The sequence below is a fragment of the Gymnoscopelus braueri genome (genome assembly GCF_963280865.1).
Source record: "Gymnoscopelus braueri genome assembly, chromosome: 4".
NCBI classification, from domain to species: domain Eukaryota; kingdom Metazoa; phylum Chordata; class Actinopteri; order Myctophiformes; family Myctophidae; genus Gymnoscopelus; species Gymnoscopelus braueri.
The window spans coordinates 39,626,087-39,651,663 of NC_137605.1; the positions used below are offsets into that span (position 1 = coordinate 39,626,087).

Below are 25,577 nucleotides of genomic sequence, written 5' to 3' on the forward strand. Positions count from 1 at the left end.
GTCCGCGGCGTGCATGCAATCCCTTCAACAGTGGAAAGTAGCTTCTTTCCTGTCGGAGGGCGTCCCGATGGGGAGGATCATCTCGAGGAAGATGATCACCACAGATGCCAGCCTGACAGGCTCAACATTCGAGGGCCGGATGGCCAGGGGTCTATGGGACCGCAGTATGAGGAAAGCACACATCAACTACTTGGAGCTGATGGCAGTATTTCTGGCAGTAAAACATTTCAGGTCCCACATCGGTGGTTGTCACGTTCTGGTCAGGACAGACAATACCACGACCATGGCCTACATCAACAAGCAGGGAGGTCTGAAGTCTCCTACCTTAGATGGTCTGGCTCGGAGGCTGATACTGTGGTGCAACTTGCACCTGAAATCAATCAGCGCCTCTCATGTGCCTGGACTTCTGAACAGGGGAGCCGATCTTCTGTCCAGAGGCAGGACTCATTATTCGGACTGGTCTCTGCACCCCGGGGTCGCGGCCCAGATTTGGACCAGGTTCGGTCGGCCCCAGGTGGACCTCTTTGCCTCGGAGGAGAACGCGAAGTGCTCGCTGTTTTTCTCAATGAAAGGACAGGCTCCGCTGGGTTTGGACGCCCTGGCACACGAGTGGCCGGGGGGGCTACTTTATGCGTTCCCTCCGCTGGAGCTGATCCACCCCACTCTGGAACGGATCAGGCTCCGGGACCTGACGGTGCTGCTGGTGGCCCCAGCATGGGGCACGTGGAGGTCGGAGATAGCTCCCCTCCTATACGAGCGGCCTTGGCCCCTCCCGTTGCGAGAGGACCTGCTGCAGCAGGCGGGGGGCGAACTTCATCATCCCAGACCCGCAGACCTAGCTCTGTGGGTCTGGCCCGTGAGAGGGCGAACTTGACTGCGACTGGACTTCCACCTAGGGTGGTAGCTACTATTCAGGCCGCTAGGGCACACTCCACTAGGTCTCTCTATGGAGCTAAGTGGGGCGTGTTCGAGGAGTGGTGTATGGAACAGTCCCCGGTTGTGGTCCCGTTCCAGGCGTCGGCCGCAGATATCATGACCTTCCTACAGGATAGGTTGGATCTTGGGAACGCTTTCTCCACGGTTGAAGTGTACTTGGCGGCCATTTCGGCCAACCATGTTGGTTTCCCCGATGGAAAAACCGCGGGGAAACAACCACTTGTGGGTCAGTTCATGAAGGGCGCGTTGCGTGAACGCCCTGTCTCAAGGTCTTTGTTTCCCACGTGGGACTTGGTCCTGGTGCTAGACTCACTCTCTCGTCCTCCTTTTGAACCTTTTGAGACGGTGGAACTGAAGTTCCTCGCGCTCAAGACAGTACTCTTGGTTGCGCTGACAACAGCGAAACGGGTGAGCGATATACATGCCCTCTCGGTGGTTCCGGAGTGCATGAGGTTTGCGGGTGATGGTAGTAGGGTTGTTCTAAAACCTAACCCGGCGTTCATCCCCAAGAACCACCTGACTTGAGTTGGTGGCTTTTCACCCGCCTCCGTTTGCCTCAGAGGAGGATCGGAGGCTGCACTGTCTTTGTCCAGTGAGAGCCTTGCGGCTGTATGTCCAGAGGACTGCGGCCCAGGGCCGGCCTAGCCAGTTGTTTGTCTCCTTGGGCCCCGGGCCTGGGGGAAAGGCGGTGACTAAGTCTACGCTTTCCCGTTGGATTGTGGAGGCTATTCGCCTGGCATACACCAGTAGGGGAGCCCCAGTGCCTGAGGGCCTGAGGGCGCACTCTACTAGGGCGTCCTGGGCCCTCTGCAGAGGGGTGTCTATTCAGGACGTTTGTACTGCAGCGAGTTGGGCGTCGCCGTCGACTTTCGCTGCTTTCTACAGCCTGGACGTGGCGGCGTCTTCATTGGCGCACGCAGTCCTGGGTGTGGCTTCCACCTGAGGGTGGGTGGGTGCATGGAACCGCGGTAGTTTCTGTTCATGCCCCTGTGCCTTAGTGTAGGAAAGGCCGATGTCTGGGCCTTAGATTTATAAGGCGGACTTCGGTCTGTCAGGGCCCTCCCCCCACTAGAATAGACAGGCTGTGCCTGCTTTTTAGTTTATAAGGCAGACCTTGGTCTGTCAGGGCCCCACTTTTCTCCTGTTCCGTGCCTTAGACCCGGTGGGTCTGTTGGCGCCTGGGTGGCAAGGGTCACGCCCCTCGGGGCGTGGCCCTGGCGCCCAGGGGAGGGCTGGGACAGCAGGTTGTGGTATCTCGATTCGTAGATACATTCCTGGGGTTTATATCTCCCATAGTGAACAACGAGAGAAGCAATGCAACAAAACTATGGGTTACTTGCGTAACCCCGGTTTTGTAAATTGCGAACGAGTTGTTCACTAAAACACCCTTCTTTTTTGCTTGGCAGAAGGAAGCTGGTGTGTTAAGAGGATGACTTCCGCGTTCCTGCTCCTCATATGCCCTCGGGCGAGGAGGCTGCTGGGAAGCGACGAAAGGCCCATCGGGCCAAAAAGGGTTTCGGCCCTGAGGGAGTGAATGTGAAGCTTCTGTATCATCGCCGGAGGGCGCTGTTTCCCATAGTGAACAACTCGTTCGCAATTTACAAAACCGGGGTTACGCAAGTAACCCATAGTTACTCCACTTTAGTTTCCCCTCAACATGTCCTCTTCCTTTACTAAATCAGTATCACACAACGCGATTCCTTATGACCTTAAAGTCAAACCAATCATTGAGCCAGAACTCTAATTTCGCTTGATAAATTCCAGCCCAGGAGCTGGAACAGCTCATTTTTAAATACCTTTCTTGAGCTTGGCTTGATTAATCTTAAATGGCAAATGATGTGGTCATGCTTGGGGTCAATTGGGGATTGTGCAAGTTAAATTAAGTGCTGTGGAGGTATTTTCAAAGTAATTTTGCTCAGGTATGGTGACCGAGGAAGAGGCTTGACAGTAAGACATCATACAATAAAAATATCAAATTATATTTCACAATTCAAAGGTTAATGGGGCAGCAGTGGGGAAGGTTTAGAGGAGCACGCTTGTGGCCTAAAGGTTCCCAGTTCAATCCCCCGGGAACATTTAGGAAAAACCTGGGAGGGGAAATGAATGATCAACAATCAACCCTCCCTCAACACGCACTGTTCAAGTGCCCTTGGGCCAGGCACTGAACCCCAAATGCTCCAGTGGAGCTGATCAGTGGCCAACTCTATAAATCTGGGACTGTACTGGGCAGTTCCCACTTCCCAGATTAATGTGTTTTAACTGTGAGTGTGAGGCAGGGTCTTGCTGAAAAACAGTACTCATGCTCAGCGAAACCTCCCCTGCATAAATAAAGGTTAAAAAAATGAAATAAATGCATTCGATAAAGCTTGTGTGTTTTGACAGTGAAGTGCAAATCAAATCAAATCAGTAGTAGTTTTTGCCAATTCACTTTTTTGAAAACAGCCTCTCGCTTAGTAATTATTTATTTATTTATCAATTAAATGCACTAAAATGACATGTTTTCTTTGTCAGTATGCCCATAATTTCGGGCCTGAACATAGTAGTTATACAGGACTGATTAGTATGCAGGCACAAACAATACGTACAATTAGAGAATTAAAATTAACTTTTCTAATTCACTGCAGAACTCAAAACTCTGTCATAGAACTCTGCTACGAAAATGACCTCTGGGACAGTGAATTCACTGGAGTATACAGACTGGTCAAACAGGCAATAAAGACATTCTACTTAAATGGTTAGGCGCACTTAAGTGTGATGGGTGGAAATAGCTGAGCAGGTAAAGACTAGATCTTCCTGAAAATATAAGGAACGCTTTCTCTTTTTAAGAAAATGTCAAGCAGAGAGTCTGCAACCAAAAGGAGTTTGGCAAAGGGCATAAGATGGGTTGAGGAAAAGCTTTGGTTAGTAAGAGTATAAATCTTCATTTCGGTAATGTCGCCAGTAATATCTTCCACTCAATTGATCGTTATTTCATGCAGGCAATGCCATTAGCTCCTTCGCATACTGTGGCTTAGTTGTAATTCTCATCAATCATACCTCCTCACTATCAAATCAAACAAAAATAACGGTCTCTTTGGAATCAGGATAAGGGTTCTGATGAGTGGTATTTGGCACTGATGCATAATTAGTATTCTATTGTTGTAATTAGCACTCAGTACAGCACACAGCCAAACAAAGGCACTAGGATTTCCTGTTCATAAATACAGTAGGACTGCTTAAACAGTTTTGAGTGTCTAGGTGATTTATGCATGCATGAATAAGCTAATCATGCTGGATTTTATATCGTCAAAGCAGCTGACGAAGCCAACATGGCGAAAATAAATAAATAATAAGCAATAATTGAGTCCTGTCCATCGTCATTGGAGTGTGCGGTCCCTTCCTGAGAGAAGCAGTGGGAGGTTTTCTGTCTTTTATATATATATATAAATATATATTGGGTACAACCGGTTAAGTAATACTCATAGGCTACCTGTTGTCAGAGTACTCGCTGTACCCGTTGTTAGAGTGCCCAGTGTGGAACCTGTTACCACAGTACTAATAATGTTAGTACAGACATGTGGGCGAAACAGAAACAGTAAGATTTGTTGGGGGGGTATTACATCAGGTTATAAGATACATTGGGAAGAATCGGAGGCACTAGGCCTGAATCCACAATGTAATATCTCTAGCATCTCATCCTTACCATTTAAATGGGTTCCATCAGGTTTTGGAATCCTAGGGATTACATTAAAAACTCAATTGGATCAAATTTCTGAGCAGAATATATATCCACTGTAATCACAGAAATAGCAGAACACCTAGAAAAATGGAAACCTCTTCCATTCTGACCATTAATTTAGCAAATCTCTGTGTGTGTATCTGGCCGCGATCTCGATCACCGTCCGACGGATCGACTTCAAACTCGTGTGTGTCTCAGAGGACCTGAGGGAGTGCAGTGTCCGGTGTGAAGTCGGTAGGAACCGCCTATCCGACCGGTATGCCCATACATGTGCAAAAACTGAGATCTGGTTGTCCAGAACCGCTGATCCGACCGCTGATCATCCGATCTCTGTATCTGTCTGTTCTGATGTGAAGAGTTCAATAATAAAGTGAGGAAGAGGGGAAAAAAAAGATTTCTTCTCAGTGTATTTCTCTGTAAAATGTTGACGTCACGAAATGATGACATGAAACACAACGTTTCACATCATCGAGGGTATGGAAAGTACATCCGATGAAACCCAAAAATGCTCAAGGGGTGCTGCACAGCGGCTGATCTGATCCTGCGCTTTGACCTCTTTGATGTATTGCATACTGTAGGTGTAGGGGGACTGTGTATACACTGTATGCGTGTCTAAAAAAAATCACAAACACGGCTGACATTATCGAGTAGCGTATACAGTGTACAATGTACAGTATACTCACCGATGCAAGCTGTTAGGAAGCCACATCTCTGTCATCAGCGATTCCGTCTATGTTCTGCACAGCTATAACTGCACAGCTATAAAAAGTGTTTTGACTGAGGGTCGCAAAATGCTAATAGCCCACAGGAATTACTGTTGGCCTTGGCTAGCCAGTTAGCATTTTGTTACCCTCAATTAAATCACTTTTTATAGTCGTGTGTTACCTGCAACAACATACGCTGTTCAAAGAAGAGAAAACAAGTCTGCACACCAGACTCACTTTATTGTGCCCTTTCCACCCAAAAGGCAAATACTTGTTATTGCACAGCAGGTCTGGATCTATTGGGGTCATTGCTCCACTATGTGTCTCCCTACATCTGTCCTGTATTTAGTTTGTCTGTTTTTGTTTTGTGAATAAAAGTGTGTGTGTGTGTGTGTGTGTGTGTGTGTGTGTGTGTGTGTGTGTGTGTGTGTGTGTGTGTGTGTGTGTGTGTGTGAGTGTGAGTGTGAGTGTGTGTGTGTGTGTGTGTGTGTGTGTGTGTGTGTGGGTGTGTGTGTGGGTGTGTGTGTGTGTGTGAGAGAGAGAGAGAGAGAATGGACTTCACTCACTCAAATTAGTGCAACGATTCTCCCTACACACTGTAGTTGCCACTGCCAACAGTGTTGATTGAATTAAAATGGACTCACATTTGGGGCCTCTAGAGCAACATGTGAGAACTTGTTGAATCCACAGAAAGCCCAACTGATTCCACTGGCATTCGTGAAGGGCTTCAATCCAACATTTCGTAATTAATGAATGTTTAGGCGATTCAGCTCAACAAGTTCAACAACCAGGCAATTTCATGTAGGCTGACATTAAGCAACTGCCTGCGGTATTGATGATGTAAACTGCACATTACATTATTTACATGTTATTTTGAAATGCTAGTTGGTCGACTTGATTACATAATCATGCTGTACTTGCTGTGTTTCACCAGCATTTATTTTTTCCCGACAGATTTGCATTCGACAGATTCATTTGCATTCGACAGATTTGTTCGACAGATTTGCGTCATTGGCTGTCGTTTAAGCCAATGGGATACTTTCCCATACTCTGAACGGGCGGCCTCGTCCTCCCAAGCTATGGGACTATGCAGTCCTCCGAACGCTAGCCGAATTTGGCTAATAGTTAGCTTGTATGATGTTACTAACTAACTGTTTTAGCCAAGCGCGCTAATGTCCGCTCCCCATTAGTTATCGACGCAAGTCGCGTTATTACTCTCGTAATTTTCATGTATTGTACATCCCAAAATAAAATTTATTAACCCTGTTATGGTGCTGTAATGACTTTATATTTTCTCAACATAATACTGTCTTTCACACGGGCCTTGGAAAAGAGGATCACTTCCGCCATTTTCTTCTTCGTTGGTCTAAACAATGACATGGTTGCCAGATTTTGAGAGAAAAATAAGCAACCAGGTCAATGAAAACAAGCCCAACGATTTAAGTGACTATTAGGCTACATCAGCACCTTAAACCTATATGCATCGGCTATTTGATAATAGACGACTTGGAAATAGCCGATCGACAAGCTCACAACAAAATAATTACAAATAAAAAGCAACTACCTACATTTACAAGCAACTTCACAGAAAACAAGGTCGCTTGTAATTAGTATACATGGCAACACTAGTACGAGTACTTTTCCCACCACTGTTGCTGTTTTTAACATGACTGCCCTGTTTACACATGAATGAATACACACTACAACCAAGGTTACTGTAGCAACATTTTTCATGTAAGGTATGACGCTAAAATCAGCTGCATTTTATCAGAAAAAAGCAGATCTACAAGCTCACAACGCATCGCCGCCTTGTGAGCTTGTAGATCTGCTATTTTTTATTATGACGTTTTATTGAATACTTCATTTACAAAAGACATTAATGAAACCAAATGGACCCATTTGGGTTTTTCTTTCATGTAAGCCAGTAGTGAAAAGGGCAAACTTGCAGTTATGCATTACAACTCAAGCCTAGCTGTTTCAAACAAAAAGACAAGTTGTCAGCTTCACTTTCATAAAGGGTTAGGGTTACATTGCAGTATTGATACTTTTACTTAAGTAAAACATTACAGTACTTTTTCCCCCACTGTTGATGTTTTTAACATGACTGCCCTTACGCTACCTGTATTCTATGGACTCACTTAGTTTATTGTGAAAATAGTTTATTTCTTTCATACATAAATGAATACTAACTGGTCACCACCGGTCTTTTGTCCAGGAACAATGCATACAACACTATCAACCAGTCCTCCTGGGTGTGTGTGTGTGTGTGTCTTCATTTTTGTTGTTCATACATTTCTAAGTGAAACACTGTAGTTTTGACTTGGCTAAGGGTAGGCTACATTATGAAGTAACTATATCAGCTGGTGAAAATAGCAGATCTGTGAGATTGTAGATCAATTATTTTCACTATCATTGATATTGTACACACACACACAGTCACACACACACACACACACACACACACACACACACACACACACACACACACACACACACACACACACACACACACACACACACACACACACACACACACACACACACACACACACACACACACTTTATATTGGTAGCCAACCAATGAACCTCTGTGGAGTTATTTTTGTTGCATTCGAATGGCTGAGATTTTATTTTAATGACAACTTTTACATTTTGTGCTGCAGATTGGGGCACAAAAAGCCTGCCGCAAGCGGGTATATTATGACTTTGTCATTTCTTGTTTTCCTTCTTCCTCAACTGTGAATGTCCTTTGCTGTCCATGGTGCAGAAGAGGGTGCATAGTAGAGATGCGCGGATGGCTTCTCACGTCACCCGAATCCGCATGTACAAATTAATTATCCGCCCGTTATCCAACCGCAATAATTATATTATCCAATTTAAATATCCGCACCAACCGTTTTTCCCGTATGTCAAAATATTATTATTTTCTGGTATTCCCGTTAGTTTTAGTATTAGTTGTGCGATGCCTCTGTGCGATGCGATCACAAAATGCATTGATTTAGCCTATGGAATGTCTGTGCGTCTTTTTTTCTTTTTTTCAAACCGGTGCTGCGCTGAACATACAGAGCGCACTGCTCTGCTGCGCTGAACATACAGAGTCTGTGCGGCATCCAACATACAGGCATCCAACATACATGCGGCATCCAACATACAGAGCGCACTGCTCTGCTGCCAGCGCAGCATGCGCAGCACCGGTTTAAAAAAAATAAAAAAGACGCACCGACATTCCATAGGCTAAATCAATGCATTTTGTGATCGCATCGCACAGAGGCTGCTCTACACACTCACACAGACACAAGCACGCAGAGATTTAGCTATTTTATGGATAGATATATTAGATGTCATTAATTTATTTACCGCAATATTTCACCCGCGGTTTATCCGATATTAATTAATAATTATATTTGATTGACCCAAATCCACCCAAACTGCGGTTAACTGCGGCAACCGCGGCTAAAACCGCGATCCGCGCATCACTAGTGCATAGCATAGAGACCTACTACTGTATATCATGGGGAAGTTGCAAAGTTGCTGACATTGTGTTAACTGGCTGTGTATTATTGAATTTGCATTTTGCACTTTAAAGGACTTGATTGTATCAATGTGGCGTGTGTTTATGTGACCCTTAAGCAGTCTGAGGGATTTATCAATGGTGGCACTTTAAGGCAGTCTTTAGCTGTTGTTGTTTATATATATATATATATATATATATAGGACATAATTATGTTTGTGCTTTTTCAGCAGATATGGAGAACTTTTCCCATTTTAAGTCATTTCCATACAATTGTATTTAAAGAGCAACTGATAATGTTGTCTGGATATGGACTACGGTAGTATGTATATGTAAATCTAAATATTCTGAAGTTGGCCCGTATTTGTTGCCCTACCTTTAACATGGCTGGAAATGCTGGGGGAAAATATATCGCTACCGAGGCTGCGTTTGTGAAAAAGGTCTGTTAGCAAATTAAGTGATCTGCTAAAATATCTTAAGTATCAACTCAGTATTTGATACATCACCCATTTTTAGCAGCATAACAGAGAAGACCTGTTTGGATAAACCTGTAATACCGTCCTCTGTCCCCTGCCTTCAGTGTTTCCCAAACATAGGGTTGCGACCCATTTTGGGTCACGGACCTATTTGGACCTACTTGGACCTATTTGTAAATATTGTGTATATGTTTTTTAAAAGGATCCCTGGCTAATAAGCGTTATACAGTATGCCTTAATACATTATAATTGCCCTCTAGAACAACATTTTTCTATTTCTAACTATTTCTTTTTAACTATTTCTAAAATAAATAAAATATAGAGGGCAATTATAATGTATTAGGCATATTAGGCGTATTAGCCAGGGATCCTTTTAACCTTTCCTACAAGAAAAAGCAGAAGAACATATATTTTTTCTAAAATATTAAAATAATTTTCGAAAGGTTTTCAAAAATAGTGAAAAATCTACAAGCTGCAACGCATTCCTGGGGAGAAGCCAATTTTTTGTTTTTGGTGTCAGAGCTGAAAAAGTTGGGGAACCCCTACTCTTATTGACATTCAAATGTCATCAATGCAGTGGTTAGAAGATAAGAAGACTAGAAAAATGTGCTCCTCGGAACATAGCTCTCCGCCAGGGCAGGTAGGTTATTGTGGGCCAGCAATGTTTAGCGGCAATCCGACACTGCGTTCGTGATTTGAGGCATTTTGTTCAAAAGGGGCCACTCCTGCAAACTTTGGAAGACAATCTTAGCCAATCAGGATGGGATATGAAAAATATGAGAGATACTTCTTAATCAGCATAGAGCTTAAGATTTCAGCCTGAGCCCGACGGGCTGGGTCGGCATGGGCCGGGCCGGGTCCTATTGGTCACGTATTTGTCGGGCTTTGGGTCGGGGTGGGTTAGGCAACAAATTACAACTTTCCAAGTACATTTATATATTAATTAATTTGTAGCGTATTGTGTTAACAATAAGCAACAATAAGGAGTCGTATTAGTCAGATCCGGAAGAGTATATGAAAGCCATTTAAAATGTTTATACTATTGGAATCTGGTGTGCGCCCTCACAATTTTCAACTGCACCCTCAGTCATTTCATCCTGGCGCCGGGCCTGACACACACACACACAAACACACACACTCTCACACACAGACACACACACACACACACACACACACGGTCGGACGGACGGACAGGGTGCAAAACATAGTCTCGGCCATGCCTTTCGGGATGGCGGAGACAATCAATCAGCTGTCACTCCTCCAGCCGCAGTGCAGGTCAGAGCCATATAACATATGACATATATAATGGATCTTCAGACAAATAGTCAGGGCTGTTAACAAAAAAAGGGGGACACGGCTGACAAAAGCGCCAAATTTTTTCTACATGCTCTCCATCACCATAAGTTTCATTTTGGAAGGGGAGCCACGTCATCAAGATGGCAGAAGGCGGCCATCTTGGATTACAAAGATGGCCACCATGCAATATCTATAAAAGCCAATATCTCGGCTTCCAAGCCACTTAGAAGGTCAATCTTAGTGTCAAAATATACATTTTCTGGGACAAGGAATGCAATAAAACTATAGGGAATATCAATAAGTGACTAATTCAGCCAATATTAGATAATTTGGTAAATTCTGGCAATATATGTACACAATTATGCATGCTTCGTCTAGATTATGCACAACATCTCAGAGTGTGTGTGTGTGTGTGTGTGTGTGTGTGTGTGTGTGTGTGTGTGTGTGTGTGTGTGTGTGTGTGTGTGTGTGTGTGTGTGTGTGTTTATTAAACTTTGACAGATCTGACTCTTGTTATTTACTATTTTTCCTATCTATTTTGTAGTATCGTTCCTATTGTTTCCTGTCTGCCTAGTTACTGTTTACCTGCCTTGTCTCTCCTCCCTGTGATTATTAGTTATCTCCACCTGTGTCCTGTTAGTCCCTAGGGTGTGGGTGTGTCTGGATCTGGTTCCTGCCAGTGTGACCACCTGCATTCACTCACCTGCAATCATGCCTACAGTACTTAAGCCTCAGTCTCTCTCCAGTCTCTTGCCAGATTGCCTTGTGTTTACCCAAGCTCTCAAGCATTGTTCAAAATCAAGTTTTTTGCCCTAACTGATTTTCTATACTACGTTTTTGCCCAGCCCTTGCCGGTACCTCTGCCTTCTCTGACTGCCCCTTTGGTTTTCGACCCCTTGCCTTACACAGTTTAGATTTTTGCCTGCCCCTTGCCAATCTCGTCTCTTGCACACAATGGATTGGGCTTTGTAGATCTCCAAAAGAGTTGATGTGGTCTGGGATACTTACATCACCAGCAGCATAAAAGAGTCAACAAGGGAGAAGCGAGGCAAAGGGATACGACGGAAGGTGGCTGGTCAGAACAAGCTGCCGGGGAATTGGCCAGATTTCCTGCGTGATCCTATAAACAAGCAGGAACTCTTTACCTTTCTCTCTGGGAAGATTGCATCCACCGCCTGGCCAGAGGGCAAGCTGGTCTTCATCACATCTGGCATCACAGTGGTCGGCAAAGACACCAGCCACTCCATGCTGCCATGTAACCACGAAGAGGCCGACACCAGGATATTGATTCACCTGCTTGATGCCCTGGAACATGGCTGTTCTACCTGCTTGATACGCACTGTGGATACGGATGTTGTCGTTATCCTCATCGGCAAGTTCTATGCCCTGCTCACCAAGTATCCAGCTGCAGACATCTGGGTTGCTTTTGGCACTGGCAAGAACTACACCTATGTTCATATAAACACCATCTGCCATGCTCTGGGCAAAGACAAGTCCACAGCACTTCCCATCTTCCACTGTTACACAGGCTGTGACACAACATCAGCATTCTGCGGGAAAGGAAAGAAGTCAGCATGGGTGGCATGGAAGTCCTACCCTGAGGTCACCCAGGCCTTCAACTACATGGCAGAAAATCCATACACTTCAGTGACCATAGATGCCCAACACTTTCAGCTTCTTGAGCGTTTCACAGTCATCATGTATGATAAGAGAAGTGATTTGGAATCTGTCAATGAAGCACGGCGAGAGTTGTTCTGCCAGAAGAACAAAACAATGGAACACATTCCACCAACGCAAGATTCACTGTTGCAACACGTGAAGCGAGTTGCCTACCAGTCTGGGATCTGGTCCACGTCTGAACTGGCCCAGCAGCCGACACCCAGTCCAGAAGGATGGGGGTGGACATTGGATGACAACAACCAGGTCTGGCTTCCTGTGTGGAGCATTCTACCGATGGCGTCAAAAGCCTGCAATGAACTGGTCAAGTGCTGTTGTAAACGTGGTTGTGGTGCAAGGTGCTCATGCAAGAAGGCACACTGGAATTGCACAGAGCTTTGCAGTTGTCAATGTGACAGATAATTTGAATGTCAATTCACTTCATGCTCCATTTTCTGTGTCTGACTGCTAACCGAGTTGAAAATGATGTAAATATGTTGCTAGAATGACCATATTTATTTGATCGTGGCACAAATAAACATCTAGTGGAATTCTCAATAGCTTTATTGCATTCCTCGACCCAGAAAATGTATATTTTGACACCAAGATTGACCTTCTAAGTGGCTTTGAAGCCGAGATATTGGCACTTATAGATATTACATGGTGGCCATCTTTGAGATCCAAGATGGCCGCCTTCTGCCATCTTTTTGACGTGGCTCCCCATCCAAAATGAAACTTATGGTGATGGAGAGCATGTAGAAAAAATTTGGCGCTTTTGTCAGCCGTGTCCCCCTTTTTCAAAAATCTGGTCTTAAGCAACCGGGCTAAAACAATTGTGATTGAAAACGTGGCCTTTGCTTTTTCATGTCTTCCTCACCTCAAAGTAAACGTTGGATTATTTCTTCAAATGACCGGATCACAGGCAGCGGGCTACCAGGTAACATGGGCGATTCACATCCATCGCAAAGCTTTCCCATCAAACAAAGTAATCCAAACTATTTTGTACTGCTTATTTTGCTTGTTAAAAGCATAAGTTTATTAAGACATGACAGCAATATGGAATGTGTACCAATGTGTGTGATGTTTGGACAAAATCTGTAGGATATTAGCTGCTCACAGAAATCTGCCTACTATATCGCCACCATGGGACCGATTTGAAAAATGTAGGGTGGCATTTCTTCCTTGGCCTAGTGGGAATGTGCGTGCAAAGTTTCACAGTAATCGGTGCCGGAGATTAGCAGCTCACAGATGGACGGACGGACGAGCGGACGAACGGACACACACGCATGCACTCACACAGACGGACAGGGGTGAAAACATAGTCTCGGCCACGCGGAGACAATAAGGACTTTGAAGGTGCACTTTAGTGCACGCTCATGTGCGTGCATAAACAGTACCTGAGCAGTGGGGCAGCGGGGCGCTCCAATGTCCATTGAGCTGACAGGCGAGTGGCGGGTCTCCAACGAGCTGCCGCTCTCCAGAACAAGTGTAATGCACCGTGGAGCCGAAGGTAAACTTCTCCCCCACCATGATACCACCGGGAGGAGAACCAGGGTTTCCACAGTCCACCTCTGGAAGAGATAGAGAGAAGGGTTGAGGATTCCATGCTGCCATGTCTGGATCAAAAGATTGTAATCTTCAACATGCCTCAAGAAAAACCCCTGAAGCCAGTAAGCAAACCAGCAGCATCAGAATCTTAGAATCTACTCTGTTATGCTGCAACTCTCATTTGGCTAGGTCTGAGTGGGAGCATGTAATATTAAAAAAAAACTCTTTAATGTGTGATAGTTTTCAATTACCTAGACATCAAAAATAGATCAAATATGATAGCGCTACATAAAGATACAAAATGCCTGAAGTCCTTGTAGGTTTTGTAGGGAAGAAATAAGAAAACACTTTCTCATTACTTCATTATGGTTTTTGACACTGTTGTATATTTAGGGGAACAGTGTTTTAATGAGTTTTAGCAATTGTTTGACAAAACTCAATTCTGTTCGAGTCACCGAAGCTTGGAATAGAATATAAACATTTGGGCTAGATACTTCTGTGTGTATCTTTAATTAGCATTCAGCGTGACATACTAATTGTATTGTATCATCTATATATCATGAAATGAAGTGCTTCCCCCACGCCTGTATACAAAATGTAAAGGTTTACTTTAAATAATTTCACAGGGGCTCTAACATGAATCTTGGCACCATCAGTCATTCAACACAACACTCAACGGGTCTGAAGATTGAGCACTAGATTGCTTCCTCAGTTAACCCCAGTAGAGTAGTGGTGGTGGCTGTTTGTTTCCGCGAGATCATTAGCTACGACTGAAACAACTGGTCTCCATGTGGTCCTGTTATAGTTGGTCCATTCCTCAATTAGGCTCACAACAACATAAGCCACCGGGATATCAAGCATCTCACAGCTGCTGCTTCTCATGACGGATAGTAACTTACTGTATCATTAAAACTCAAAGTTTTAAAAGTTTTAAAAGCAAAGGAGGACACACTGAAGTGGATATGGACACGGTCAGTGGTCACAGTAGTGGGACTTCTGTCTTATTTACACTTATGCTTTATTAGCTAAATACCTAGAGATCAAGCTCAAGTGTACAATCAATCGGCCTTTTGAAACACTGGACAATAGATAGAAAGACAGACAGATAAGATACAGTATATCGATCAATAGATGCATTTAAACATAGATGGATAGATGGACAGGTACATAGGCAGACTCCTGGACTGACTGAATATTTAAAAATAATGAATTCATTAAGTAAAATAGTGAAAGAACCATCCATCCTACCAATGCATTCAGGCAGTGGTTTGTCCCAGTGTCCAGCCGGCTGGCAGGTGAGCACAGACGAGCCAAATAGATAATATCCAGGGTTACAGTCATAGAACACCACACTGCCAAAGGTAAAGTTGCCGTGCTCAATCTTACTCTCCCGGATGGAGTTGGCAGGGATACCTGGGTCAGTGCAGTTCACCACTGGGCAAGAAAGGGGGAAAAAACAGCACCAAGTTATGCCTTCATGAATTATTTAGCTTCATCATAATGGCATTTTTTGCTGTAAGGATGTTTCAGTCAAGACACCATTTCTCAATGTGTAATTCTGAGAAATTGTTGCCTGAGTTGCATATTGACGCCATCATTTCATGAACTGCATAATGAAGAGGCACCTCTTCCCTAAAACATCAGTGCGGCAATAACAATTTAAAAGAGAGTGCAGTCGTCTGCTGTTTATTCATCGATGATCATTTTAAGTACTACTACAGGACATTTTAAGTATTTCAAGTGAATCTGGCATATTGTTTCTTTTTATTTTAATAATTGTCATTGAGTGCATCATAACAACAGTTGTCAAAATCACCAGTTGCCCTGCATTACACATAAGAGTCATTTGTTATCGCATACCATGGCCAGGTTGAATGTTTTTAGCACTGAGATGCTCCTCATCCATTAGCTTAGAATAAATCATACATTTATAGCACTGGTAATGAGTCACACGCTGACAGATAATAACATACTGTATGTGGTTGGATTGTCTGATAAGTAGGCTACTGTACTAGCCTGGAAACCAGACGAATCTGCCCATGCAAAAAAATTGCCCTCGGCAGATTTGGTCTGGCCCCGCTCTGTTGTGATTTGATTTCCCTGCCCCTGAAGTTGTGGGGCACCAATCAGGGCCCAGTATGCACATATGGGGCGGGTTTAGCACCAGAGGCATTTTTTGAATTCACCCCTTGGAAATGCAACTTCCACACAGAGATTCCAGACTAATATCTACGCATTGATATTAGTCTGGCCATGCCAGGCTACTACTGTACAGCAGCACATGACGCAATGCTTAGACATGCAAGATAATATGTTGTTTTTTTATTTGTGCAATGCAATTTGTTCAGGTGTATACAGTACACGTTTAATTATATCCATTTTCACGGGACCTCTACCCAATGTGAGTTCTCAGGGGCCACAAAGCAAGTGACAATAAGTAACAGTCATGTGGCAATCATCTGTATAATTAACTTCTCCCTAAATATCACCACTGGGGATCTGACTTGTCTTTCCTTGAAGCAGCGTGGTCTTTTCTTCCTCTGATTATGGTCCCTCATTTGCATAATGTCTGTCAGCATGTTCAATTGAGAGTTAATAATAGACATTTTGATATGATCTGATCTTTGTGTGCATCCGTTTATTCTACCTACAGGGAGACAGCTGAGTCCAAGCTATATTAAGCATCATTTTATTGACACTCAATGCACCGATGCTGGAAACAAACATGTATTGACATGGACACGCAATCATCCACATCAAAAGCTAATCATCCATTTTAAAAGCTGTCAGGTTCAGGAAAAAAATGCATGAGGAAATGTGCAAGAAATCTTTTATTATGCAGAAAGTGTATTATGTATATATTTTTTTGCCATTGTTTCTTTACAATTCAACTCAACGACTGAAACCTTGCTGTTGCCGTTATCCTGCTTCCACTCAATTCCCTATGGTCAGGAATACCCGAGAATAGAATATATTTTGAAAAGTGTGGATAGAAAAGCAATTCACATTCCAATCTAAATGTTCTTCATACAATATTACACTACACACATTTGACAATTACAGTTTCCTCATTCTGTGGCTTACTCTTAACTGTATTAACTGGCGAAAGATTCCCGAGTTGTCATTTTACATCTGCTTGCTACTGATTTCTTGTGGTTATTCTAGTTGATGAATCTTGAGTACTCGTAAAGCACAAGGAAAAAGCCATTTCAATTTGTTCTAGCTCTGTCCGGGCCATAACTCTGCTTGTTGGCAGCTACAGTACCTATACCAATGGCTGTTAGCCTGCATGGTCACGGAATCAGGACAAACACAGAAAGCTTCTCATTGAACTTTAAATATTCTCGGGAGGCTGTGATACATACTGTAACAGTGTAGTTACACCCTTTTTGCTATTCCCCCTGGTGGTGTATTTATGTTTACTATTATTATTATCATCACTATTATTGCTGCTTCAATATCTGAGATCCAGAACAAGATCATGTTAACATCATTCTGAACTCTACCCACACATTATTGTAGCGTTCTAACACTGTTCTCAATGTCTGCATTAATAGCATAGATTACACTGATCCTATTGTGTGCACAGTGTCTTGTGCCCTAGAAGCCATAGCGATAGCTTGAGTGGTCATTACAGATCTGAATAGGCAAAATGTCTTTACTCAGGGGCAGAGAAGGTCCCTTCCCCCCCTATCAGAAGTATGCTACTGTACCCTGAGGAAAGACATCGGCCTGTCATGTTGTGATTTGAGTGCCACTTGGGAATCAGTGTCTATCTGTGCTGAATGACCTTTCGTGCACTGTGGTCGTAGTGGTCAGAGTCGAATTAATAACTCAAAATGCCTGGACCTTGACAGACTGTTGGGTTTTCCGACTTGCTATGACTTGTGTAAGAAGAACATACACAAAGTATCCTGTATTATGACTGTCATATCCCTTCAAGTGTTCAGCTCACATGTGTATTACGAGATGTATTTTTACCTTTTAATTAGAATATTTCTTTTGTACTGACTCAGTATTTTATGGGGGGTCTTTTCTGCCTTTATTGATAGTTTTCAGTAAAGATGGACAGGAAAGAGGGAGAGAGAGACGGGGAGAGCCACGCAGCAAAGGTTGTCAGGAACCGGACTCGAACTCGCGATGCGCTGTCAGGCTGCATTAGAGCCTAAGTGCCCGGACCGCTAGATCCAGGCACTTTTTTGTCTCAGTATTTTTTGTCAGTTTGGTAGACCTGCAATTTCCATCTCATAGATTCAGTACTGGAATAATAAAAAACCTTTGTCTCCAGAGTAATCTTGTGTCAGATATCTCTGAATTGTCTCATCAGGGTGTTGGGTCAAACAAATGTACATAATATACTCTTGTACCCATACACAATATGTAACAATGAAGAAACCTTGCACCTTTCTAATGGTGTTACTGAACATTGAGTATTGGTCATGATTGATGAGTGATCATTAAATTCCACATGGCGCTGGCTCCTGATTCATGTGCTCATCCTTGCTGGTGGCTCTTGAGTAATAATAACACTGCAGGGAGTGCTCCGTCAATCCATTCCATCTCTAAAGGTGTCTCCAGACTTTATGATTAAGGCCATCCCAGATTAAATGTTCACGATGTGGGCAAAGTCGCTCATTGTGAACGTCAAGCAGCATGGCTGACTACCAGTCGATCCATTGAGTTCTAGGCTTTGGCGGCATTATGACGACGTCAGAAATTTTGGGCCACAATCATGCAGTCTGACAGGTGCCACGAGACTATCTTGGTGAGTGACCAATCGAAGCACGTACGTAGGTAATGACATCATGCATACAGTAAGAGTATCGGTGTCAAAACGGGCACTGACCGTTTTGACACTGTCAGCTGCCAGCTGACACTGTCAGCTGCAGTAGTACGCCGTTCAACCGACCGCACAATATGACACTGGAAAAGCTTCAAATCCCACTGTCTGACAGGGTCGATATTTAAGCAATATTTTACCTCGGTCACATCGCAAAGCCTGACATGTAATGCATTGGTTCTCAAAGTGGGGTCCGGGGACCCCCAGGGGTCCTTGTGGGGGGGATACCAGTGTCACAATCATTTTAACCACTTTAACCGTATTTTAAAAATAGCAGATATACAAGCTCATAGCCCGGCACGCTCTGCTATTTTTTTTAAATCCCTGGCACAAAATATTTTTGAGATGGGGATCCGCAGCCAAACACATATCATTTTGGGGGTCCTTGACATGAAAAGGTTTGAGAACCACTGACGTAATGGACAGAAAAGATGGCCATAACAGAGTGGACAATACCTCTGCATGTTGGCGGCTGCTGGCTCCACTGGCGACTGGCCTGACACTGGGCTGTGGAGGGGCCCTCCAGGGTGTAGCCTTTGTTACAGGCAAAATGCACCACATCATTGTAGTTGAAGCCATCTCCTGTTGTGCGACCGTAGATGGGGCTCCCTGGGTGGCCACATGTAACAGCTGGGGGTGACATGGGTTCAACCAAGGGAAGAGGCCGGGAGAAGAGACAGGAAGAGGAGTGAGAGAGGTAGAGAAGAGAGGTATGGGATGGAAGAGAGAGTGCGGGAGAGAGTGGAAGAGAGAGAGGGAGAGAGAGTATGTGTATGTGTATGTGTATGAGAGAGAGAGGCGAGATAAAGAAAAAGGTAGAGCATGCAAGAGACGAAGAATTCGATGCAGTTAATCAATAGGTGACGTAAAGTGACACTTATCATATGAATTTCATTACCATATCATTAACCTTACAGAGCACCATGGGAATTACACATAAAGACAGGGTTGATCTCGATAGGCAAAGGCTAAATGACACATCTAAGTTATGTCAATAGGTGAACATAAGATCGAACATTGCAAGCATACGAGCATGCCCTGTGTAAGCACTAAGGGTCAGCATACCCGTCCAGATGAATTCCTGGTGACTTTGGAGGGTCACAGATGCTTTTAAATAAGATGGTTGGTTTGAAAATACAGTACACACTTTTAATAGTACTGTACATAATACTGTTACCTTTTTTCCACACAAAAACAAATATATCCAAAACTTCTAGGACCTTGAATAATTCATGAGCTACCCTAATGGAATATAACATCATAATCATGTGGCGTCACGCTGCTTGTGTTGTAGTATAAGGTGCCACTGTTTTATTGCAACAGCGCAGCAACAACAGGCTAAATTCAGAGTGCATACAGGGTTGGCACTTGTAAACAGGTATTGTAAAGTTGTCTCTTGATCTCTCTCGCCCTCTCTTTCGCGCACACACACACACACACACACACACACACACACACACACACACACACACACACACACACACACACACACACACACACACACACACACACACACACACACACACACACACACACACACACACACACACACACACACACACACACACACACAAGCCCTCACTCTATCTCTCATTCTATTCTACGCATATACAGCAATCACACACAAACACATACTCACTATCTCCCCCTCTCTCAGTCACTCTCTCTTTATTTCGCTCACAAGTCTCCAACAATCTTTCCTTCTCTCTTATAAACCCTCTCTTGCACTCGATCAGCCATGGAAGAGAAGCAGTATTAAAGCACTTACCGATACATGCTGGGAGTTGTCCGGACCAGTTGTGGTCCTGCTGGCAGATGCGTACTGAGGACCCAATGAGCCTGAAGCCAGGGTTACACTGGTAAACAAACGTATCTCTGTAGCCAAAGTTCTCCCCAATCACCTGCCCATTAACTATCTGCTCTGGCACACCACAGTGACCAGCTGCAGAAGAGAGAAAAAGAAAAGGAGAGAGAGCGAAAATGCTTTTAATTTACATTTGTTTAACCTTTATATTTCTAAGTTACTCCTACCGAGATCATAAATAGCTTCTACAAAGGAGACCTGGCCACCATAGCAAGAGCATGTGAAGGGGGAAAGGATTTAATTTATACGCGTTAAAAGGACAATAAAACTTGTTATTTCAACACATCACTTTTATAGCAGCTATATCACGCAGAATGATAATGCATATTAATACATCCATTTCAGAGGTAATATGTACATCTCTGCTACATTTACAGTACCTCTAATGCAACTGTGTGCACTGCAGCGGTTGCTTTTACATTTAAAATGACAAATATCTACAGTATTATCAATCATCGCCAAAGTGTTTTATTAAAATACCTATCCCATTTTTCTTGACATAATTTGAGAATTAATAGCCTGGAATTACTAACTGTAACTAATGGAAGATAGCTGCAGAATCAAAACATAGGCTACTGATACACTTGTATGATGACTGCTGCTACAAAAGGGTGTTCTATTCTAACAAAAAAGAATAGAAAATCTTGTAACTAGAAAATGCTATAAAATAAATAAGCTGGCAGTTCAGTTAATCATTTCTGAATTATTAACTTATTATTTGCCCCAACCCAACTAGTGATAACTGATAAGCTTCTCTCATCTGGAAAAGACGCAGCGAAATTCCTCAAAATCTGTATGATACACTCATGCACATAATCGTATTGCTTTCAGCTACAATAAATCCCCTTAAGAGAGGAGGAATCTTGCTGAGATTTCCACCACCACTTAAAGTTTCTTAAACCATAGAAAATTTCCACTGACGCCGAATCTTATTTCCCTAATTCACTCGAAATTCAGCCGAGGATTTTATTATCACACTCGAGTTAAGGGCAGCCAGATCCTGTGAAGATTGTGCTGAAGTAGGCTACTATCCCGAGAGGTCCCCAGCTATGTTAACCCTGGCTGTCATATCACCAGACAAGAGAGTGGTGTCTTTCTTTTAATGAACTGAACCAATCTTGTGCTGAGCTGGGAGTGCAGGCGCCAAAGGGGTTGAGAAATGGACTAATGTACCTGCCAGGGAGGCCATCATGTTTTGCGAGTGCATCCGGCTCCAACAATACTGTCACATTTCTCCATCCTTCTTACTTTTTCGCCTATCTTTCACCGTACTGAGCTGAGCTGAGCTGTGCTTAGCCGCACTGCTTTTGCTTGTTTATGGATCCGATCTGTCACAGCAGAGGGAATCATGCTGGTAAAGCTTGGCAGACATTTGACGGTTTCAGGCCAGTCGCGACACAATGGCTGCGCTCTCATATTTAACATTTTGGAAAAACTAAATCTCGCAAAGAGGCCATACAGTAGAGTACCCTGCTGCAAGTGAGCTAAGACAGTTGTACAAGAAGTGCTTGCATTTGTACTACATTTTTCGCCTTAGCATCGGAAGCTCCTTAAGAGGGCTCAAGTACTCTAACATGCTGCTTGCCTTAAGGGAAATGTGAAATGGCGCTACTGCCAGTGCTAGAACACAATAGTTATAATGCATTGTCTCTATTCTTCCACAAGTGGTCATTGGCCATGCATGATTAGTAAAGGAAGCAATTAAGACTCTCCCTTCACCTACCGTAACTGGGTTTACTATAAGGGCTTATAGGATTTTATTTCACTATTTCTGAACAGATGTATAGTGTCATTTGATCCAGGCCATAGCTGTCTTTAACAGTTAAAGGAAATATTTGAACCCTGCTTTACCCAGGCATTGAGTCTCCATCCCACTCCAGAGGCCGGACAGGAGACACTCCCTGACAGTGGAGCCGGTCAAAACATAGCCAAGAGTGCAGCTGAAAATGCCAGAAGCTCCAAAGGTGGTCTGGGTACCAATCTTCTTCCCATTTGGAGTAGTAGGCAGGTCTCCACATGAAATGACTGATACAGGATTACGCAGAAGAGGGAAAGAAGCATGGAGAATAAGAGGGAGTAAAAGAGAATGAATGAAAGAATAAGAAGAAAACAGAGAGGAAGGAGGAAAGACAAGTTAGCTGTCATCCTTTGAGTCAATGGGAGTGAGAGCAGAGTCATGTACCCCCACCTCACTGACCTTAATGTGATAAAAGAGTGACCTGTACTATTTCACTGGAGGATAATGATGGTGTTTGCCTTTGTCCCGACATCTTTCATCGCACCGGCTGGCTTTTCCTTTCACCATTACAGATACTATTCTGCTCGTATTTGCCTTTCAAAGAATAGTTCCCATGGCAGCATAAAATATGAGGCTTTTTTTTACTATCCTAAAATAAACAAATGTCTTGAGCTGTCTATGTGAAATGAAATGTTTGTTTGATGCTGATAAGCAAGTGGATTTGGAGTACATGTATGCTAGCAGTCTATTTCAATATTGCATATTGCATTTGTTCTCATTATTTGCCGTTTTGTGTTGAGGCAGGTAATTAATTGATTTGGTTGGATCTCATATTAAATTTTATTCTATCAGACAATCCCAGTAATCCAATACATGTGTATGCACTATACTGTACTGTACTGTGCATGTGTTTATGTGTGTACTCCACAAAATGGGGTGTCTGCATGCCTGTAGCTATACTTTATGTACCACTGAGGACACTGAAGAACACTATTCTTGGTATTTTGTCTCTGGATTTTGGGGGTTTAAGCAATCTGATGTACAAACAAGACCTAAGCTAGTCTCCAGCACCTGGCTGGAGAAGAACAAGACAAAACAAATAAGTTAAACAGAAATAAGCACAAAACAATTAGACCAGACAAATGTGTCTTTGAACAAAAGACTATGAATTGTGAATAGATGTAGTCCTATCATAATGTAGTCGGAAGCATATTACCAACTGTGTGGTGGCTAACTAATATGATTTGGTATGGTTTGCTAAATACACAATAAACAGACATGGATGATGTATATTAAGTGTATGGTATATCATCATAATTGTTGTACTGTAAATGTGTAATATGATTAGCTAATGGTTAGGTGTTAAGATACAGTAGGTCGCATTTTGCACCTGCATGATCCATTTCTCGCACTGATATTTAACGTGATACTGGTGAGTGGTATTTCCCACACAGTCCAGTGTTCATTGATACATTGTATGTCTGTGGTTGGGGATATGGGGACATACTGTACCAATATCCTCCATTAGTTCTCCCCTAAAATGTGATGTGCGGACAGACTTGAATACAGCTGCATTTTGAATGTCTTGCACAAATCTTCCATTGCGTTGATTTAATGATGACAAGCAGTGTAGGTTGCTACCCTGATTTCATGGCACTTCTGGTTATCTTTTATTGTACACTGCCAAACTGTCACCACAGGTGCAACAAACTTTGGAAGCTTGTTACACAGCGGGGCTGGCACGACTCAGTAAATCTTTTTTTATTTGCCCCACTTGGCATGGCAACCAACACTATTTTCCACCGTCCGATGCAGCAAGCAGTATCGTGGAAGTTAAGGCCAGAAGGGCTATAATGACAGCACAACAGGGATGCCAGGCCAAGGCAGCAAATCAACGGCATTAGGCTAGACTACATCCCATAGCCTACATCCCACGACGAATGCTCTGCAATTAGCTTATGTGTTGTTAGGCCAACCAATGATATAACTTCTACATTCCATAGCCCGTGGGACGATTGCTCTGTTATTGGCTAGTTCATTGTTAGGCCAAGAAGCAGTTGACCAATGGTGTAACTTCATCACTCAGTATGTGACTGACAGACTCAGTTAGTCAGTGAGTTAGAGTACTAAATGTGTAAGGCCTACTTGTGGTCCAGCCAAAAATGTCTAAGGGCAGATGAGAGTCAATGTTTCTGCTCTTCGCCACTTCGCTTCGCAACCTCGCTGTTCTTAAAGGCCGTTTAGTGCCTAGCGCCGGTGTTGCCCTTGGCGTTAGGTGGATTTAACCGCTGTTTAAATAGCACATTACGCTGTACACACGCCCACCGCACAAGTTACGACCTAGCGCCATGCTGCAAAGTGCGTTGTCTAAATAGGGCCCAAAAGCCTGCTAGCAGCCCCTAGAGGCAATGCTGCTCCTTACACCCAACTGGAAATATTGGGACTCGAGGAAAGACCACGGGGTCACAAAAATAAATACGGTTCATCCTGCAATCTGCCTTGCAGATTATGACCTAGTTTGTGTGCACGGTTGACATGTCCAGAGGGTGGCCCTAGAGGACTGGTTATATTATCACTCCATAAGTTCTGTGGATAACTGCAATCCCCGATTTTCAGAGGTTACCGGTTCCCTGCTCAGTGTTCAGTTTTCCATAGCTTTGTTTGATTGGCTTGGCAGCAGTTTTGAAATGGAAACGCATATGACACTTTCATATGTGTTAGTGATTTTTTTCTCACCTCCGAGGAGACTAGGGTTCGATTCCTCCACAGTGCCTCCGGCTTGGCCGGGCGCTCCAACGAGCACAATGGGCCATGTTCACAGGGGATCTGGCAGGGGAGGACATTCTCTGTCGCTGCACTAGTGACTCCTGATTCACTGCCTGTTTAGCTGCCACTGCATGTTCAGCAAGGAGCGAAACTGGGAGGGATAGCGTGTTCCTCTGCACACATTACACCCTCCCGGTGAAACACTTCACTGACAGGTGAAAAGAAGAAGCTTGTTTTGGAGGATTTGCTTGTGTAATCCCCACACCAACAGTATAGATGCAAGTGGAAAGTTAAACAGACCACAGGCTCAGCTGCAGACGTTTACAATTACAAACTAGAAAAGTATACTCCTCTGAGCGCAGATCTACACCAAGCCTGCTCACCTACACAGAGCTGTGTCAGTCATCATGGGGTCAGCCGTCAGGACACGAGGAAGCTGCGAGGGGAAATGGAGTTTGTACGACAGACGGTGCAACTGTTTTGTATATGTGGTGCCCGCTGTGGCAGAAGTGAAATCGGTTTTA

The 25,577-nt window shown here is 43.7% G+C and overlaps 1 protein-coding gene across 1 annotated transcript in view; it reads right to left on the reverse strand.

The window, feature by feature from the left end:
- LOC308083154 (CUB and sushi domain-containing protein 3-like) overlaps window positions 1-25,577 on the reverse strand; it is a gene marked incomplete at its 5' end in the record, with an annotated part of 383,054 nt that overhangs the window by 62,998 nt on the left and 294,479 nt on the right. The window contains 5 exons of the mRNA XM_080425319.1: window positions 13,695-13,868; window positions 15,094-15,279; window positions 19,142-19,315; window positions 20,454-20,627; window positions 22,401-22,574. Coding sequence (XP_080281445.1) covers window positions 13,695-13,868; window positions 15,094-15,279; window positions 19,142-19,315; window positions 20,454-20,627; window positions 22,401-22,574 — 882 coding nt within the window. The remainder of the gene's footprint in view (window positions 1-13,694; window positions 13,869-15,093; window positions 15,280-19,141; window positions 19,316-20,453; window positions 20,628-22,400; window positions 22,575-25,577) is intronic.